Source organism: Hevea brasiliensis, chromosome 16 (genome assembly GCF_030052815.1).
Source record: "Hevea brasiliensis isolate MT/VB/25A 57/8 chromosome 16, ASM3005281v1, whole genome shotgun sequence".
Classification (NCBI taxonomy): Eukaryota; Viridiplantae; Streptophyta; class Magnoliopsida; order Malpighiales; family Euphorbiaceae; genus Hevea; species Hevea brasiliensis.
In genome coordinates, this window is record NC_079508.1 from 64,466,506 (window position 1) to 64,487,906 (window position 21,401).

Consider the following 21,401-nt stretch of genomic DNA (forward strand, 5'->3'; position numbering starts at 1 on the left):
AGAGAAGTTGTCATGATAATCAATCTCTGCCAATTGGTTATATCCTTTGGCAACCAATCTGGCCTTGCATTTATCAACTGTCCCATTTGGTCTGTACTTTACTTTGTATACCCATTTGGATGCTATGGCCTTTTTCCTTTGTGGAAGGGTGGTAAATACCCAGGTATTGTTCTTCTCCAGCGCCTCTAATTTAGTTTGCATTGCCAGCATCTAGTTGCTATCCTCCCTAGCTTGGTGGTAAGTCTGGGGCTCATGTATAGTAGACACATTTGCTATGAAGTTTATATAGTCATGACTATATTGAGGGTTAGAAATAAAATGAGGGATAGTGGATAAAGAAATTGTACCTGCAGGATCATTGGAAGTGTTAGCAAGTGGGGCAGCACTTGAGTTTCCATTTTCAATGTGAGCAACAAAATCATTAGGCCAACTAGGTCTTGTAGTAGTCCTTGTCCTCCTTCTGACAGGTATAACAGTAGTGGATTCTAAATCTAAGGGAGGGTCATTAGTGGAAGGGGAAGGAAGTGAATCAATATCTACAACAGGTGATGTAGTAGAGGTAATTGGTGACTCGTGTAGGTTAGGTGTTTGACTAGAAGTAGGCTGAAAATATGTTGGTGGTGGTGATTCAGTTTCAGAAAATGATAGAGGGGTGACACGATCATCAAGTTGCTCATCAGAATTTCCACTTGAATATGGAAAGCAATTTTCATAAAATACCACATTCCTTGAAATAATAATTGCCTTGTTTTGCAAATCATATAATTTATAGCCCTTGAAACTAGAAGCATATCCAATGAAACCACATTTTAAAGCCCTTTGCTCAAACTAATGTTTTTGTGGTTTAATGTTAGTTGCAAAACATAGGCAGCCAAAAATTATGAGATGGTCATAATTTGGTACTTTGTTAAACAAAACTTTATATAGAGTTTTCCAATTTAAAAATGTGCTTGGCATCCTGTTTATGAGGTAAGTAGTAGTTAAAATACTTTCCCCAAAAAACTCTTTGATAGATTGGAAGGAAACATCAAAGCTCTTGCCACTTGAAGCAAATGCTTATGCTTTCTCTCCATAACTCCATTTTGTTGTGGAGAGTAAGGGCAAGTTCTTTAGTGTATTATTCCCTTTGATTTGAAAAGCATTGTGCATTGTTGATTTATAAATTCTGTGCCATTATCTGATCTAATCACCTTGACTTTCTTTTGAAATTGTGTTTGTATCATGAGTAAAAATTCAAAAAAGTGTGTTGCAAACTCTAGTTTATCATGTAACAGGTATGTCCAAGTCACTCTTGAAAAATCATCAACAATAGTAGGAACATATTTGGATTGTGAAATAGAATGCGCTAAGTATGGTCCCCACAAATAAATATGAATTAAGTCAAAAACACATTCTATTGTAATTTTACTCTTTTGAAAACTAAGCCTTTGTTGTTTGGCAAGTGGGCATACCTCACATACTTGATGATCTTGACTCTTTGGTTTTATTGATGTGATATGTGATAATTTGGTGCTTCCAATGTGTCCAAGTCTGGAATGCCACAATTCAAAAGAATTAGGTATAACAGAAGATTAGTAAACTTCATTCACTTGCAAAGGAGGTTTAGTACAGTGAGTCTTAGAAACAGGAACATAGCTACTACTAGAAAATCCAGGATTACGCTTATTTCTAAGAGACCTACTACTTATTATGTATAATCCTCCTTGCTGCTTCCCCCTTGCTATCACTTCCTCAGTCACTTGGTCCTGTAAAAGGCAGTAATTAGTGAAGAATTTAACATTTATTTTGGAAGTTTTGGCAAGTGCACTAACTGATAATAGATTGTGTTTGAAGGTTGGTGTGTAGAGTATGTTGTGTAGGTGTATTTTTGGGCTCAAGTTACTGGTTTCACTGTACAAAACTTGCTTTGTGGTTCCATCTGGTAAGGTAACTATGCTATGGCCATTTAATTTTGTAGGGTTATGAAAAAGAGTGAAGTCATGACTCATGTGTATGGAAGCTCCTGAATCTACTATCCAAAAGCCTCTTTCCTCACCATTACTGCTAGAAGAGTAGCTACATGGATTTTTGCCTACAAATCTTGTGAAATTAACACAACTTGCCTCATTAACAGTAGGGTTTTGGTTCTACATATACTTAGCTATCTCCTGCTAGATTATGCTTGACCAGTCATCACTAGCCTTCTCAATTTTATGCTCAGCCTTGCCCTTAATTTCAACTACTTTTTCATATGCATTTGTTGCCATATTGCCCTCACTTTTCCCTTTCTTTTGTTTAAGTTCAGTAAACCATTATGGATAACCATTTAGCTTAAAACATGTTTCTCGTGTGTGGCCATTTCCATTACAGTAATCACAGGATCTATTTTCCCTTTGTCCAAATTCCTTCTTCTTACCTTGAGATTTCTCCTTCTGGAACTGTCCCTTTAATACCATGACAGAATTAAATTTATCACTTGAATCAGTGTGAACTTCTCTTTGCTTTTCCACCCTTAACACCATGGAATATGCGTTGTTCACACTTGGTAAGGGGTCCATCAAGAGAATTTGATTTCTAGTTTGATCGTAAGTTTCATTCAAACCCATCAAAAATTGTATAAGCTTGTACTCACTATTAATCTCATCCTTTTTTTTTGAAGCCCCACATTCACAAACATGTAAAGGCTTAAGGCATGTCAATTCATCCCATAATTTTTTACGTTTAGTAAAATAAACCATAACAGATGCATTTGATTGAGTTAGATTGCTTATCTCTCTTTTGAGTTAGTAGAGGAGAGGTCCATTACTTTCTCCAAACCTCTCTTTGATTTCTTCCCACAGATCCTTGGATGAAGCTGTAACACCCCTCACCCGTCTACAGTGTAGCCGAGCAAGGCGTACCACACGGTGTGCCGGAGCACCTGATCTTATCTGATTTCATTACAGTTCTTGATATTTTTATTCAAAAATGGTTTAGGCACTAACATTGTTTATTAAATATGATTAGTGTAGTAAATATCACATATTTTCCATATTCACAATTTCAATCTCATTCATATTCAGAATCAACTCATATATGAAAATGTTTGATTCCATTAAGTAACATAATTTGTCAACTAATTACATAAGTTCATAGTCTACATATTATACAGTTTAATTAAATCACAGACTTATTCAATATAATTTCTTAATTTGAATTACAACATAAGAAATAGTTAAAATATACAAAATACATTATATGCTTAATGTGAGCCCTATCTACATGTATTACTGAGGAGGTGACAACCTTGAACTCTTCTGACACTTCTGTAGATCTGGACTCCAAAATCTCAGTTGAAGTACCTGCGCGAGGAAAACAATTCCATCGCACTAAGTATTTCTGCTTAGTGGTGTAATAATATAACAATAAATAATATATACAAATAAAGAAAGAAATAAATCATAATTTGGATACTCAGGAATCAATTTAATTTGGTATGGTATTTCTAGTATCAACTATCTTATATACTAGTTTGTTCCTCTTTGGAAGTGCTTAGTTTATAACCTTTCAGTAAATATACTCAATATACAAATTATTCTAACTATATTGCATTTCAAGTCTCTACAGTTCTGCAAATTGTATTTTTGTTATGTTTCTATTGCTAATCTTTTTTACTCATTTCATTCAATACTTAATTTAATTGTACTGAAATTTCATTATACTTAACTATCTGAATTGAATAATGTTTTAATTTACTGCTCGTGTAGCCCATATACCGATCAGACTGGATAAATGGATATAGCACTGGGTACCTAGTACCTCAGGCCGTTACACCATCAGTCACAAAGTATCTTTCGGTGTGCAAACAATGGATAAAATAGCACTGGGTACCTAGTACATCGGGCCGTCACACCATCGGTCACAAAAGTATCTCCCGGTGTGCAAACAGTGTGGCTAAAAAGTCATATAACTAGTCAGTAAGGCAATAAGCCAAGTATCATAACATAATCCGTATAGCCATAGGCTATTAAAATCATAGTGTGGCATAATGAGCTATAAAACATAGTGTGGCGTGAAGTCATTTACAATACAGCTGTCAGTACCCTATTGGCATGCCAACCTATCCCAACTAGTCAACTAAGCAAACTAGGGCATATTACAAGATTACATATTTAATTCTTTATTCTTAGGGTTTATACGTCATTATGCCTTTCACTGGTCAACGAACATGTTGACCTTTTTATACATCATGGATAAGTTGATTCTAGTATCAATGTAACACACCGTTTGCATAGCCTGGTAGATTTCACTATTCCGGTGACCGGTGTCGGTCCGGACAGTTAAGGGGATTAGAACCACACTTAAGACAACTAGATAAGCCACAAACACAAATAATTAGTAATGTTCAATTAATTAAGTATAAATAAGAAAAACAGAACATAAGAAGTTAAACGAGCCGAGAGTCACAGCGATGGGTGACCTTCTCGGGAACAACTGCGAAGTCGTTTTAAACTCAAATTTCGAATCGTAAAAAGTGACGCTGCGGTCCTTAGGACCCTTATAAACACAGTGGAAAAGAGAAAATCATGGAAAAGAGAAAATCATGGAAAAGATCTGTTAAGCCAGTCAAATAATTAGGTCAGGGAGCCGAAAGAAATATGAAATTAATTGCAAACCGGGTTGAACCGGCGAAGGGCAATTTGGTCAATTGACCCCGAGAGCTGACTCCTGACCTAACTGTCAAATAAAATCGGAGAAAAGAAAACTTCGGGATCGAGAATTAAATTAAAGAACTAATAGAAAAAAAAAAAAAAGAGAAAATGAAAAAGTTAAAAAAGTGTAGGAAGATGACATCATGCATGATATCATGCATGATGCCATAAGTCATATAATTAATAAATTAATTAAATGGATTTTTAAGTCTTCCATAAGGATAAAAACAAAAGAAAAGAAAAGAAAAGAAAAAAAAAAGTAAAAAGCCTCATCTTCCTCCCATTTACGTTTCTCTCTCCCTCACCATTGTAAACCCATTAAAGCTTGCCTCAAGCTTTGAAACCACCATTAAACCCCAAATCCTCCCATACTTGCTTCATAAAAACTTGATTTAATCACTTGAGAGGAAGATTGGTCATCAAAGAATTGAAGAAAATTGAGAGAAAGAAAAAGTTCAAAAACACCTAACAAGGTAAGTAATGCAAACTTCAAGTTTTTAGTTTAATTAGTGTATGTATAGCATTAAGAGCATAGAAATAAACTTAAAATAAAAAAAATATGTGTGAGGGACTAAAGTGAAATTCGGCCAGCATGTGTATATGGGTATATTTGCATGGTTTGATAGATTTAAATACATATGTGAGCTTGTTTGAGATGAAGAAACATGTATGTATGCATGGAATTAATCAAATGTAACAATTTAGTGTGGTTAGGGTTTGGAGGCCTAGGATTTAGAGGCAAATTTTGGAGAAATACATAAATGATGACTTTGACCTAATGTTAGATGAAAAATGATCAAAAATGACCAAAAGAGATGTGTGGAAATTGTGAGAATGGAAGTTAAATTCGTAGGGCATGACCAAGCCAACTTTGAAGGACCAAAAAGGAAATTTTACAAGATCAATTGATATACCACCAATTGGGGATAAAAATAGACATAAAATAGCACAATTTTCATTAAGGAACCATGGCAAAAAACTGACTAAAACTTGGTGAACCAATTGACCAAAGTGAAATGAGAGCAGGCTGCCTCTGCACCAAACTGACCAAATGAACAGTAACTGTTCATTTGGTCATAATTCGAGCTAGACAGGTCAAATTGACCTGAAATTTTACCAGCAATTAGATAAGATATAGATCTAAAACTTTCATGAAGAACACCACCCCAAATTATACCATTAACCCATTCAAATTATTGAGCAAAGTTGAGTTACTGTACCTGCGATTCTGCAGAATTTCATTTGAGCAGTAATGTTTGAAGGGTTATAACTCTCTCTAGAAAACTCCGATTTAGGCAATTCTTGAACCGATGAAAACCTAAGACGTAGTATAACATTTCGTATGGAGGAAATTAGACCAAATTATGGACTTAACTTGATCAAATTATTGAATGAATTTGGATAAAAAATCTGCCAGAACCAAAATCTCAGCATGAGCGATTGCGTGAGCGAGAATTGTATTTTGGCTATAACTTGAGCTACAAAACTCCGATTGGGGTGATCCAAAAATGAGAATACACTTAAGACAATAAAAAACATTTTCTATGAAGGAAGTTTTGCCAAATTCCAACAGTAGATTGACCAATGGAACAGTGCAACTTCGGAGCACCAAAACCGAAAATTGGCAATTTTGCCAAAATGACCTAAGCTTTGAGAAAATGACCAAAACCAACAAGTTTAATGACCAAAATGTGGTATGTGGGTGAAGTTGGAGTTCCCATACCTATTAAGCCTTAAAAAGTCAACTATTTGACTTGAATAGTATAGTGAATAGTAACCCGAAATACAAAATTTCAAGAACGTCGAATTTAACACGTTAGAGCTAGGTAAATGTGAAACTAAATTTATTTTGGATTTGTGTTAAGTTCTAGTACTGAAACATTGTAAAATTGTGTGTTTCAGTTGAAAGAATATCGGGAAGGAACCCGAGGAACCGAGTCGAGGCTAAGGGGCGACTCATTTGAGGTTTGTGCACAACGTATACTTTTTATAATCATCTTTTGCATACTGTTTTGAATAATGTGAAATATTGAATTATGGCATTCTTATGATGTTTTGATTTAAATTGTTGAAAGTTATTATGTATATTGAAATGACAATGTTTAGCAAATTGTTAAGATAAGTTTTGAAACCACAGTGTCATGACCATATATTTGAACACCTCACTAGCACGACTAGTGGAGGTAATTAGTTTCGAATTTTGATTCCTTCTCTGGAGAAGTGTTGAGGTGTGTCAGTAGAAGAGGATGTGAATGGATATCCATATATTTGAGCTAGCTAGCCTTGTGATGTGATTTCTCTTTAGGCTCTGGCTATTGAGATTCTATTTGTTTCGAATGGCATGACCTAACTGTGGGATTTATGAAACGTGTTTTGATACTTCGAAATGAACTTAGTTTGCATTAAAACCTCATAATTCATGTTTTGTGTTTAATGTTCATGTTTAGTCAAATTTTTGGAATAAACGTGATTTATATTTTGCATAAAAATTATTTAGTATGTTGTGTACCACTGAGTCCTAGTACTCAGCGATAGCTTATTCTTTGTCGTGAATCTGAGAGACTAGAGGAAGCGTGATCGAAATTTCGAGGTGTGAGGAGTCATCAGCTTGAAGTCTTCGGGTATAATTTATACCCTAACTGTAAATATTTCTTTTGATGTATATATTGCACATAAATGTATGGACATGTAAATGGGTTTTGAGCAGCTTGTACAAAAATTTATATGAAATTTGTAATAAAGTTTAGTTGTATTTCTTTTGATGTAAAATTTGTAAGAATGTATATAAATTATTTTGTCTCTAATGAAATATGAGTACAACTATTTTATTTAGTTTAAATGAAATGGATTGCTAATATTTTGATGATCGTTGGATAGTGGATTTGAAATTTGAAAGTTGATAAATGTGTTGAGAAATTGATTGGGATTGAGTATGAAATTGAAGTAGTGGTTGAGAAAAATTTTTAGAAGTGTTTTTTTTACAGGTATTTGAAGAACGGTTTTCTCAAAATACAGAGGAAACTCTGTCAAAATTTTTATAGAATTTGAGGAAAACTAAAATGGACCAAAAATATTAACTAGTTTTAATTTTAACTAAATGTTTTAAGTACTTACTAGAAAATGCTCACCACTTGTCAAAAATAAGAAAATTGTTTTAAAATTCCTTGTAGGGTACCTAATGAGTTATCGGTAGGTGAAGTTCGGTAGTTCATTAGGTATTCTACGGGATCATGTTATGCCTTACAGAGGGGTAAGGTGTGACAATCAACATGTCACAATTTGCATTTCAATATGATGCCAATATAGTACATTGTACATTTCTCACACTTTGGCATTTATTGCCAATTTATTTCTAGGCTTTATTGTATAGTATTGTCAATTTTTCAGTTTTGGTATGCTAGATTGATTTAGCTAAATGTTCTTTTTCCCTTAGTTTTTAGATTTTGGTCAAAGAAGCAAATCTATAGCTCTATTTCTTATTGAATCTTTGGCACTAATTTTAGGTCATTCTGAGTTGTATAGACTAAGATATGATCAATTTACTAAAACTGGAAAGATTGTATTTTTAATGCAAAGTTAGGTCATTTTAGGTGAAACTCAATTATAGCAGATTTAGTACCCTAACTTGGGTAAATAATTTGACTTGGTTCTGGTCATTTCTAGGCTTTGGTGTCTTCATAAGAGTTATAGCTCTATGTCTAATCTTTCTATTGATAAAAATTTCAGGTCATTTGGACTTGTTTTGAGTGAGTTATGGTCAAATGAGTGACTATTATTCATACGATCAAATTTTGGGTTGCAATGGTTCTGGACAGTTTTGATACCTCAACTTGTGCAGGTAATTTAACTTAGTAAATGGCATTTCTGGGTTTTATAATCTTCATCAAAGTTTTAGTCCTATGTCTAAGCTTTCCATCGGTATAAAATTCAGATCATTTGGACCTGTCTACAGTGAGTTATGGTCATTTGATTGACTACTGTTCATATGGTCAAAAATTATGGGTTTCAATTTGCCAGTCCGGATTAGGTCACTAAATTGGTCATTTTCATGATAGAATTTTGGCAAGTTTTCTACATAAAAATTGGTCCATTTTATGTCTAATTTTGCCTCCAATTGGCCTCATACCAATTGGGATCACACAAATTAGGTTATGACTCAAATTATACACTGTCTTCATCAATCACACAACCTGCACACAATAAGCACTCCCAATTTCCATCTCCTCCTTCTTCCAAACTCCAAATAAGCATACATGGCACTTATAATACTCATTAATCACAACTCAAGTATTTCAATTTGGGCAGAATACACAAGTGCTCAATGCACATATTACAACCCTAATTCTCAAAGTATAATTCAACATACACATATACATGAATCACTTAATTTCTTACATATAATTCCACTATTACTTCACATACACTGCCTTTAAACCATAATTACCATAATTCATCAATTTAATTCATGAAATCAAGCACAAATCCATGCACTTTAAGGCTGCCAAAAATGGCAGTTTGCTAAGGCTTTCAAATATACTTTCCAAACCCCTAAATTCAAGTGCTCAATATACATACATGGGAAGTAAGTTGCTAATACGTCAATTTAACCAAATCAGTTCTAATTCCCATCATTTAAATGTAGGAAAAACTCAAGCAAACTCACCTCTTATGGCTGCCAAAAATGGACAGTCCCATAACTTAACAATTTCTTTACTTTTTCTTAACCATTCAATTTGTTTTAACCTTAATACAAAGTTTAATTAAGGAAGATAAGAAAACTAACACTAACCTCAACTTGAGCTTGATTAAACTTCACTAAACTTTCTTCTTTTTACTCCTAATATGCTGCCCAAGTTGAGTGTGCAAGCTTTAGTGAAGAAATTTGTGTGAAAAGTGGCTTGAAGTGGATTGCATGGAGCTTCCTTCCATGGCAGACTATGGAGGAGCAATGGAGAAACTAATTTTGGCCAAATGACAATGTGAGGAAGAAGAAGGTGAAAGTGGAGAAATCTGTCCACTTTGGGGTTTATATAAGTCCATTAAATAATACTTAGTGGAGCACTAATGATAACTAAAAGATTAATTAATCCAAGATTCCTAAAATTACAATTATGCCCTCAATCTTCCACTATTTATATTAAATACCCAATTTTTTATTTTCATAGAATTTTTAAAATTTAATACAACTTATTTCTCATAGACATTTAGGTCAAAAGTCCACTCTAGGTGTCAAATGACCAAAATGCCTCTTTTCGGGTTGTATTTCGAATTTTTAGGTGCTACCGATTAACTTATTGACCCGCCGATTTCTTTAATTTTCGTTTTTCATTTATACTGACTCACTAAATTTTTTTTGATATTTCCAATGTAAATTATACCTCAGTAGACCTTTAATTAAGTCCCGAAAATATTTCTTAGGGTTCCCCGCAGTCTAGGGCTAGTCAACGGTCCTCGCCGTAACTTCCCGGTGTGATCACCCATCGCTACGGTTCTGGCTCGTTTAACCTAATTGCACTTCGTCTCTTTTATTTTTTCTTAATTTTTTTGTATTTTCTTTGTATTTATTTCATCAATTTATGTCTGTTCACTATCACCGAAGTGTAGTTCCAGACATTTCTGATTGTCTATACTCTGGCTGTCTGCCCAGACAACCTCAGTCATCGGCACAGTATAACGTACAGACTATGTAAGTGAGGATGTTACAGAAACAGCATAGATAAAGGCATCCACCAACTCTTTTGAGATGGATCCAGGAGGTCACCATGCTATCCACCTTTTTCCATTTGTCCATTGTAGCAGAACCAGCAACAGACATTTCACAGCTCCCATCAACAAATCCAAGCTTGTCCTTGGCTCTCAAAGCAAGCACCATGGATATACTCCATGATAAATAATTTTTTCCAGTCAGAGGGGCACTTACAAGTATCATGCCTGGGTGGTCAGAGTTGTGCAGATGAAGAACACCATTTTCATTGATAGCAACCTGAGTATCAGGGCCAGTGCCAGTCCCAGATGTCTCAGTTATATTAGCATTCTCTAGAATAGCTTAAGGGCAGAATGAAAGAAAGGCAATTAGAGGGTTGTATTTTACTAAGAAGAACAATCTATCAGTAGCACAGGTTGTGCTCTGATACCATGAAGAATTTAGCTAATAAATTTTGTAAATGAGCAAAAGCTATGTTGTTTCATTGAATAATGGTATGTTTATATACAAGTAAAAGAATGCTTTCGAAGTTATTTTAGAAAAAATCTCTATGCTACCCTCCCATATTTACAGGTGATTCTAACTAATTTACAATAACTTGTAACGTCATTTTTAGCTGGAATGGCTAGCTGGAATAGCTGAAATGAACAGTATGTGAGAGTGATTGATTCTCTGCTACTTCGATGCTTTGAGAGAAATTGTAGAGCTAAATTGGGCCTAAGAAAAAATGGAGCTGCAAAACTGAACTAAACTCAAGCCAAAGCTAGATGGGCTTGTAAAAATAACAGCTAGTCCACTTTCACCCATTTCATACACATCGTTTTAATCCCATCACTAACCTTGAAAAATAGCCACCCATGCCTTCTGTTCTTAGCTGTTGAATTCCCAACTATATATGCCAATCTAATAATTATTTCACATCTTCCCATTTTTTTTTCCTTTTTATTCTCTCTCTCTCCCATTCCTTGTTCTGCTTTATCCTCGCAACCCATGTAGGAATTCAGCACTTAATAAAAGCGATTATGGGAGTTTGAGTTCATATAAAAATGAATTTATTAATTATTAAATTAAATTTTTATATATAAATTTATACACTTCATATATGTTTTAATTAGTTTTACACATATCTTGATATAAATATTTAGTCTTATAATTATTAAACTTATTTTTATATGAGTTCAAGCTTATAATAGATATATTATTTTTTTTTAATAAAAAAAAAGAAACTATATGAAAAGCATATAAATCTAGAGCAATAGCATGATAAATAAAGGAATCTCTAAATCCAATTATTAAAAATAATAAATGACTATTTTCATTAATAGTATTTAACCAACAACCTGCATTAAAAGTTGAATTATTCGTTAAAGATAAAATTACATCTAACCCATATGAAGTTTTATTATAAGTAGATTGTATCCATAGAGTAAATGTGGGTTCAATTAAAATTTATTTGGAGCAAGAATGATATCAAAACATCATTAGCCTTTTAAGTCCAGAATTGATTTAACCCACCTCTTAGAGAAACTTATCACCATTTTAGACCGTCGAGAGCGAGTGCAAAAACCCGAGCCTATTAACATTTTCTCTAACGGAGACAATATTTAAGTCTCACACTGATTCGGAGATCGAACTCGGGTTCGAAAAGTATGGATTTTGCCCGCCCGATGATATCAACGGATGTTATCTTTTGCAAATTGGAAAATTCAAAGATTAGTCGGATAAAAGATTTGTAAGATTCAATGATATAATTGGTGGCTTTACTGACCAATGAATATAGGCCCACTTAACCTACGATGGCCCACTTTCGGTCATACTCTGAACCAGACCTAACAAAGTGAGTATCAGTTCCTTCCTTTTTGTTTCCTGTAATTCTGTTTCATTTTCTTTGTCATTCATTTGTTCTCTCAAAAGTCAAATAATCCTCCGTCTTCTATTCACATCCAAACGATATCACCAACACTCCAAATCACATTATCAATTCTCCAAAGGTAGCAACTCTCTCTCTCTCTGTTTCTCTTAATTCTAGATAATCGATAGTATTTGAGCTTTTAGGACAAGGGAAACATGGGATATACTTTTCCATCCTTTTTTTTTTCTTTTGCAACTTGCTGTGAGAATAAAAGGGTTCTTATTTGTTTTCTGTTGAGTGTTTTTTATTACCATTGAACATGATTAGTTATTTATTTTTTTCTTAATTTGTGGGGTTCTTTTTTTTTATTTTTTAAATTTGAATCTGACATTTAAAAGTCTGGCTTTATTTATTATCACAAGTTTGAAGCTTAATGATGCTAATGATTCATTATTTTAGAGTTTTTTTATTTTTTTTTATTTTTTATCTTAGCAAAAACATACTTTCAGTACTAGCAATCTGTTTTATTCCTTTAGTTTTATTTAAATTTTCATTTTTGGTATTCCTAGCTCATTTATTGAACTATTTAAGGAGACTTTATATCTCCTTTCACTTGGTTAGCTCTATGGATATGAATGTGCCTTTTCGATTGTGGCATGGCAAATTCTATGATATATTTGTTTCTCTGTTCTATTTTTGACCTTCATGCTGTTCTTTTAATGCCTTGTACAGTTGTACAGCTTCAGAATTTAGTTGCACGTAATAAATCCATCCCTTTGCTTTCCTGCTTTTCATTACCTTCTTGAACTACCTTTAGCAATCATTAGGACTTACTGACAATTGATCCTTGTTAATTAGCTGACAATTTGTGAGTCTCGAATGAGACTAGTTGTTACTTTAGGCACTATAAACTCGTTTAATCAATTAACATTTGAAGCAGGGGTGGTGTAAGGCTTTATTTTGATGTCGTTGAAATTAGTGGAAGAATTTTTGGTAAAATGTGAGAAACAACATAGGAAAAAAAGAAGAAAGAAAACTAGAAGGAAAGCAGGGGAAAAACAGAGCATGCGTGTGAGCAGGGGGAAAGCAGAGTATGACCACACTGTTCCAATATAACAGCAACGTTTTCTTTTGTTTTATTTCAGTTCAAGCAGTCCTATTTTACTTAGGACTTCAAGGATTGGCCCCAGCAGCTGCGGAAATTAATGGGGATTGTCTCCAACATTATTTAGGACTTGATTTTATCTAAATCTACTTTTCTCCTACTTACCTATATAATCTAGGTTTCCTGCTGTATTTGGGTTTATTAAATTCTCCTAATTTGTAGAGTTCTTTTCCTTTTATGTTTAGGGGTTTAAAAACCTCTATAAATATCCCATGTTTTTATTTATTTCAGATCAGATTATTACTAATAAAATTACAGCAGCATATATTCTCTAAAATTCTCCCTCTTGCGTGTGGAATGTCTGTTCCTTAGCTACCCTCGTCATATTTTGGTTTTTGTTTTCTCCACTGGTTGCTGTTGTTGTAATGTACGTGATATGATTCATTACAACACTGAAATATCTTCTTTGAGCTCTAGAAAGTATCTACTGTTAATTCTCTCTCTCCATTTTCTTTGGTGGTCTTTTGGTATTTGTCTGTGAATGGTAGAATTTGTAATACAATTGAATGTGGAAGGCTGTGGAAGACTGCCACTGTTAAGCTATGCCTTCTGAAAGTTTCTGTTAGGCAGAGTATAAATCCTATAAAATGGTGATCAGGATCTATGTGCGTTATGGGTATGAGCTCTGGGTGGTGACCCAACAATATATGCAAAAATTGAGTGCATTCAAAAGTAAGAATGTTAAGATGAATACATAGAGACCAGAAAATGTTGTGGGGCAGCAATTTGTGTATTCATAGAGGATAAGTTGATGAAGGAATGTTTGAGATGGTTTGGCTGTGTTCTACAAAGACTTATTCATGCATTAGTGTGGAAGAGTGATTGGATTGAAGTAATAGAAGCAAAGAAGAGGAGAGTTGTATAATAAACTATACGAGTTAAAATGGTTTACTTCAGTAGCACTGCAAATCAAAGCATTCGGCCCTAAATAAAATAAACTAATGATCCATATATCCAGCTCCAGCTAAGATTAAGACAAATGAGTTCAGTTGAATTTTGAATGAATGGACAGACTTGATTAATAATGAATGAAGCTCAGAAATGTCTAGAATATCTTAAGTTTGACCAAAATCATCAATGATTAATTTGCTCCTAAAATGGGTCATATACTATAACTTTTAGGTTTATGTTATCTCAGGCTCAGATTTTCCTCAGTAATTTTGTATCATATTTGGTTTTGCTATGCTAATTTTTAATGTGTTACTTGTTTTTTTCTTTGTATGATATTTAATTTAATATAGTTGAAAGCCATTTATTATTCTTTTCTCCAAACTTGCAGGACTCAATTTGATGAGGGGAATGATACACAAGACTTTAGAACATGTGAAACTGATATGGTCAAGAAAATAGTAGAAAACAACTGCCATTTGAAAATATCGAGGATTTCAAGGATACTTATTCACCAAGAGTGAAATATAAGATTCCTTGTTAGTGGAATCAAATTGCCTCTTTCAAAGTTTTTATAATTTTGAACACACACGCGGAAACCAATAATCCTTCAATAATGAGCTTTGAGCACAAAAATCAACCAAGTTTCAGAAATAGGGGAAAACATGATGTGCAGGATATTAGTGATTCAGTTCATAAGCAGGTTGAGGAAGGTAGCCATTCTCATAGTAATGAGATGAATGAGCTGTCATCTCTTCGTTTATTGGATAAAGGAGACAAAGAGGCTATTGTTTTGTCAGATGGAGGTGAAACTAATAAACATATTTCACTTGTTAGCAGTGACAAAGAAAATGCTCTTTCAGAAAGTTTGGCTTCTTTATCAATAAGACCACCAGCTAGACGTTTGAAGAAAAAACTTCTTGTTCTTGATTTGAATGGGTTGCTTGTGGATATAGTCTCTTCTTCTCCAAAGAATTTTAAACCAGACATAAGAATTAGAGGGCGAGCAAGTGAGAATTGAAACTGAATATCATTTAAATTAGGTTTTATTCTTCAGTTAATTAAATCTAATATTTTGCTTTCTTGTTTCAGTTTTTACGAGACCCTTTTGTCTTGATTTTCTAAACTTCTGCTTTGAGAGATTTGAAGTGGGCATTTGGTCTTCAAGAATTAAGTACTCTTCTTAATTCATTGTCTTTCTCTTGTGAATGTTGGGATTGTTTCACTTAATTGTGGTTTTAAAAGAATCATCCTTTTTCTGCTCTCAATATGTTAGTGATCTTTTTTAGTATATAATAATTGACTGCAAAACATTTTAAATTTTTTTCAGGAAGAATATGGATGACGTTATTAACTATGTGATGGGAGATATGAAGCACAAGTTAATGTTTTGTTGGGTAAGTACATTTACATGTACTTCAATTTCCGTAGGCTTTGCATTTACAGTTTATTGGACAATCCGTAAGTATATTGCTGGCATAAACAAATTTATTTCACCTCCTTGTTTTTGGTTTCTTTGTTGCCAATATCCATTTTTTTTCCCTCAAGAAATGTGGCTTACCTATGAGTGTGTGGTAGCTCCATAGCTGATACTTATAGAAGCTCCATTAGTCTAGTAATCCAATGGCATTCAGCCATGGCACTGATTGCCTCCCGATTGCATTGACTAAACATAAAATGTCTAAAATACTTGACTATGGATGTGGAAATAATTCCATTCATCAGTTAGTTTAAAATTGAAATATTTTCTAGTTGCAATATTTTGCCATGGAAATGGAAATAAACATTGGATAGTTGTACCGGGTTCTTATAAATAATAGTGATTTTGCAGGATCTATCTCGCTGTACTATGACACAATTCAACACTCTTGAAAACAAGCATAAACCCTTGGTTTTTAAGGAACTAAGGAGAATATGGGAAAAACATGATCCTGAACTTCCTTGGGAGAAGAGATTTTATAATGAATCAGATACGTTGCTATTAGATGATTCACCTTACAAAGCATTGCTTAATCCTGTAAGCTTTGGTAATCCATATTTTTCTTCTTATTGGCCACTACTGTGTATTTCTTTTATCATCTTTTTGGCAAACCACTAATAATATTGTTATTTATCAGTATTATTACTACTACTTTTTGATGTGTGTTTACATTTCTTTTGTAGGCGCACACTGCAATATTCCCTTATTCATACCATTGTCAGGACAGCAAGGATAATGCTTTAGGTAAGACAAAATTTTGGTACAATTTATTGCTCTATAATGTTGAAGATATCTAGTGCCATTCAAAACTTTTTAACCGGTGTCTTTTAACTTATGGTGATGTGCACTGTTAGACCATGGCAGTTCTTATCCTAGCCTTATTTGTCTTCAGCTTAAAGAACAATTTAATAGCAAATTAAAATGTGCAATATGTCATGTATTAATTGCATGATATTTTTGTTGCTCTAGATTGTTAGCTATCTTACTTGATTTGTTCTATTGGAGTAAGATGATGCAAACTGTTAACAATTGATTCCAATTAATATCAGGTGATGGAGGTGATCTTAGAGTGTATTTGGAGGGACTGGCTGAAGCTGATGATGTACAGAAGTTTGTAGAGCAACACCCATTTGGTCAAAAACCGATCACTGAAAGAAGTGCATCTTGGGGTTTCTACCTCCAGGTTATGAGCACATTGTCTCCGTTCCCATCCTTGAGATAATTTCTATTTCCCTGTTAATTTTGGATATGACTTTGCTAGTTAAATTGGACGCAAGATTTTTAAAAGAAAGAGGGAGGGCGGGAGCTGCTCTTCTTCAAAATTTCAAATTGCTGATATACATCATATTTGTAGGCTTCTGGCAATTCATAAGTCTAAAGAATAGAGTCTGTAGGTTACTCAATAGACAAAACTTGATGTTAAACTGGATATTGGAATTGAAAATCGGATTGACATTGTGGATAATTCACCCCTCTTATGTTCTTATTATTGGATAATTACCACTGATACTTTTTCTCTATAGAGTAGAAGGCACATTCATTGAGAAGACTCCATCTGATCAGACCAAATAACTCTTCTCAAAGCTCTATCATATTTTGATTTTATGCGTGAAATTAGCCTTTTTGCCATGTAGAGCACATTTAAAAGGGATTTGGGAAACAAGGAACGTCTCACTTGATTTCAGTTGGCTATAGGTATTTTTCATGTGCCATGTACAGCAACTTACTGCTTTATAATAAACGGTGCTTGGATACAACTATGGATCTTTCCTGGTGCTTGGATATTTCAATTTATTTTCATTAAGCATAATAATTAATGGCAATGATATGATTAATCTAATGTTGATATAAGTGGATGAGATTCTTGGCATTCTGTTGAATTATGTGATGTTTGTGGAGCTCCAGCCTCTACCACGTGCATTACCATTGCCCTTTTCTGGTGATGATGTTGATTGAATTTGGCATGTTGGAGCATGCGCAGGTTACAGGATGGTGCGTGCTTCTAGGAAGCTGTCTGGATTGATCATAATTTGGCATTTTTCCCTATGCCGAACAGTATGAGAACATAGTAACTAGAATATAGGCACAAGCTTCAATGGTACTAAACTTCAGAGAGATGAGGTTTGGATTTCCTGCCATTTGCTTTGCTTGGATTACCAACCTGCGTTCTGAAGCTGCAACTATTTTCCAAAAGGCAGGGATTTGAAAAGGAAAAGAGAACGGAAATATTTCTCTTTCATTTCTGATAAAACCAATGTTTTGATCCTCTAAATCCACGGGTAAATAAAAGGGCTGTGTCAATAATTCACAAGGATGAATAAAGCACAAAGTCATAACAGTTGTTAGCCACAAAGAGTTAGAAGGAAATGCATGCACATACGCCCAAAGGACACCATCTAGAAGCAAAACAACTGACAATAAAAAGTCATGACTCTAGTAGCAATTATTGGACCAAGTTCATTTTTTGTAGTTAGGCGACCAAACATTGGTTACAATTAATGGAGGAAAATGAAAAATGTGCATATAATTGACATGACTATATTGGAGGAACACTAGGATAAGACCAAGTGCAAATTGATATGACAAAATGTGAAGGTGGGGTGTTAATGGAAATGTCTTCTCAAATCTCAATACCTTGAGAAACCTACTTAATATGATACGAATTGACGGTTGAAACAACAAAACCATGTTACAAAACCAAACATAGTTTGCAGTGCTATAGGTTTGGGGAAAATGTTCCTAAATTGATCATAGTTGATGTGACAATGCTTAGGACGATACGATCACAAGTGCTGGAGCTTATAAGAAGTAATTTTTTTTTTTTTTTTTGTTATTATGAGAAAGAAACTCAAACCACAACCACAGAATCACTTAGTATTATGCCAGAAATTCAATTTAGTTGATGTATAATAAAGTTTTGGTCATCCTATCTCGACCAAAGTGAGGAATTATTGACATTACAAGGGATCACCAGAGTCTATGGGATAGGGCAGATGATGATAGTAATAAATGGAAGACTGCAAAATTTCAAACGACGGCCATTGGCCAATCCATAAATATGTGGCAAAGTTGCTGACTACATTTTGGGCATAACTTAATGACTTTTGAGCATGGCAATATATATATATATATATATCTTATTTTTCTTGTGTGCACAGAGATTTGGTACTGACTCTGCACAGTTTGAAGGACCCAGAAAAGCCCATTCCTCTTGATCCTACTCCACAAGAAATCTTGTACAGTTTGTTACTGTCATACAACAGGAGACAATGCAGCTATCATATAGCGTCACATTCTATGGTTCCCAATTTCAAAAGGTGGGTATGGTACAGCCTTGTCCTCTTCTTCATGTTGGTATGGCATCTCGGAGATGCATATAAATATGATAATCACAGAGACATAGACATATAACAACATGCTTATTCCCACCCATAAATATCATCACAATGTACAGGCTCCATAACTCCATATTAATACCTAATTATCCATTTTAAACATTATAATCTAACCATCTTTATTTGAACTTGGTATTAATTAAGGGCTTTACGTATGCAATTCATCATCTGGGTCCACTTTCCCCAAAGCTTCCTACAATATTTTTTAAGTCTCACCCGCTCATTCTTGGGCATTACGGCAGCCTCAATAACCACCACGTTCTTTCTTAAATGTGGTAAACTTCATCCACAGTATATACCTCTAAGATTTATATATAGAGCTATTAAGACTTGAAATCTCTCCCATGTGAAAGGAAGGGATAAGATGGAATCTTGACTTAACCTCACCTTGAAAATGACACTCACAAAACAAATGCAACTATTCCTTGTTTAATGGTCACCCAATCCTAGAGTGATTTAAGAAACACATTGGAATGTGAATAGGAACTTGTAATAGCTTATTTTGATTAAATTAGATATTATTATTACTATTATTATCATTTGTTGTTGACTTGCAAAACCCACAAAATAAAATTGTTGATCAAGTGGAAGACATCATGTGGCAATCATGCATGGTGGGCTGTGAAGTAATACTTTCTTGGAACATAGTTTAGGATAATTGTGAATTGAAATTGGCTTAGTCGGTCCCTGCCCAATGAAGTTAAGGGCTATCCCTCACCATGTCATGTGATGCCTTCACTTTATGCATGTGGTTTTGCACCCCCTTTTTCATATCATTTTCAATTTAATCCTCACAAGCACTCATCCACCTTTCATATCCCCCATGTGTTGGCTTATTATGTGCATTGCTTTTTAATAAATGTATATATACGGAGTCCATCAGAGAGATTCCACCTACAACCCATCATGGATCGGTTTTCAATCTGATCACATAAAATCGATTTCTTATTAAAATAGTTTACAGATAGGTTGATGATATTTCCGATTAAAAATATTACACCTTTTACACATATATATATATTCCATAATATTTTCACTGCATTTATGTCAGAGCTAAACTTTTGAACATTTCCATAGATGGGAATGTATCATTACACTAAGAGGTTAATGGCCAAGTTCAAACATGAGATCTTTCAAATTAAATAAATCTCTCTTGCTATCTGAACCATTGTTTAAAAATCGAATTTGATCGATCGGTTAGACCAATTTAACTAAAAATTAAAATTTGATTTGATTTGATTCACTCATAAATTTTAATTTAAACTCTTAATGTTTTACTTCCATTCCACCGATTTGATGAGTAAGCCGAAATAGAAAAATTGCTCTAAACCTTTTCAGAGCGTTTGCATTATTACTAAGAAGTAGAAATAATCAATTAATTATTGAGCTTTTTATATTACTAATAGTATTTGAATTATTTTGCTTCTCAACTACGCGTTTCATTGCGGCCAGCTCATGCAATCCTTTCACCTAATTCTCGTATTCACATGTATATCTTCACCCATAATTATTATATTCAACTATTTTTCTCATAAAGACCTTTTCAATAATATTTTTAATTATTTAGAAAGAGAAAAACCTCTCTCAATATTCCCATTCCCTTGCTTCTATTTTATTTTTAATTATTTGCATGTCGTCAATTATTAATAAATTAACAAGTTTCCAAATTCCATGTGCATCTCCACGTAGCCAGCCCAACTAATAAGCTTCTATTTTTAGCTATCGCAAAAGTTTTCAATCCGCCTTGCATTTTATTAATTTTTTTTTAATTTATTTTAATTTTTATATAAATCATTTTATAGGATTATTTTCCTGTTTATTTTTATAATTTTTATTGTTATAATTTAAATTACTTATTTTTTTTTAATTGAAAATTCATGGTAAGTTCTCTAATATTATGATGCATCATAACTTAAGAAAAATAATAAAATCAAAACCCAATTGGGTTGATGAAATTGACAAAAAATAAATGAAATTTTAACACTATTACAACTTGAAGACAGCAAGAAAATTTATATTTATAAAGAAAGGACCACAAATGGCAGTAAAAAAGAATTATAATTACACTCAATAAAAATGAGAATATTATTTATAATATTTTGGTAGATAAAAAGGAGGACCGCATCTTCCTTAATTTAAGTTGTATTATCATTATCCTTCAGAATCAGGAATCGTACTTTGGTAATGGACATGGTGTTAAAATTTCTCATCAGACTGATTAGTTCTGAAATCATTTGCAGTACACTA

The 21,401-nt window shown here is 33.6% G+C and overlaps 1 protein-coding gene across 4 annotated transcripts; it reads left to right on the top strand.

Moving 5' to 3' along the window:
• Positions 1-12,227: 12,227 nt before the first annotated feature.
• On the top strand, positions 12,228-17,279 carry LOC110672940 (uncharacterized). Of its 4 annotated transcripts, none has more exons than XM_021835872.2 (7): positions 12,228-12,365; positions 14,671-15,289; positions 15,372-15,453; positions 15,610-15,676; positions 16,111-16,296; positions 16,443-16,503; positions 16,809-17,279. In XM_021835872.2, the coding sequence occupies exons 2-7, from the start codon at positions 14,896-14,898 to the stop codon at positions 16,979-16,981; spliced, it is 963 nt and encodes a 320-aa protein (XP_021691564.2). In that variant the 5' UTR covers positions 12,228-12,365; positions 14,671-14,895; the 3' UTR covers positions 16,982-17,279. The 4 variants fall into 4 exon arrangements, with proteins under 4 accessions (XP_021691564.2, XP_021691565.1, XP_057994118.1 ...); XM_021835873.2 differs by having other exon boundaries at positions 16,111-16,306; positions 16,809-16,953; XM_058138135.1 differs by having other exon boundaries at positions 12,259-12,365; positions 13,372-15,289.
• The last annotated feature ends 4,122 nt before the right edge of the window (positions 17,280-21,401 follow it).

Excerpts from the sequence above, each read along its gene's own strand:
- LOC110672940 (XM_021835872.2), top strand. The coding sequence starts at position 14,896 with ATGAGCTTTGAGCACAAAAATCAACCAAGTTTCAGAAATAGGGGAAAA. Across the intron at positions 15,290-15,371 it reads AAGAATTAGAGGGCGAGCAA|TTTTTACGAGACCCTTTTGT; the intron begins GTGAGAATTGAA and ends TTCTTGTTTCAG. Across the intron at positions 16,297-16,442 it reads ACAAAGCATTGCTTAATCCT|GCGCACACTGCAATATTCCC; the intron begins GTAAGCTTTGGT and ends TTTCTTTTGTAG.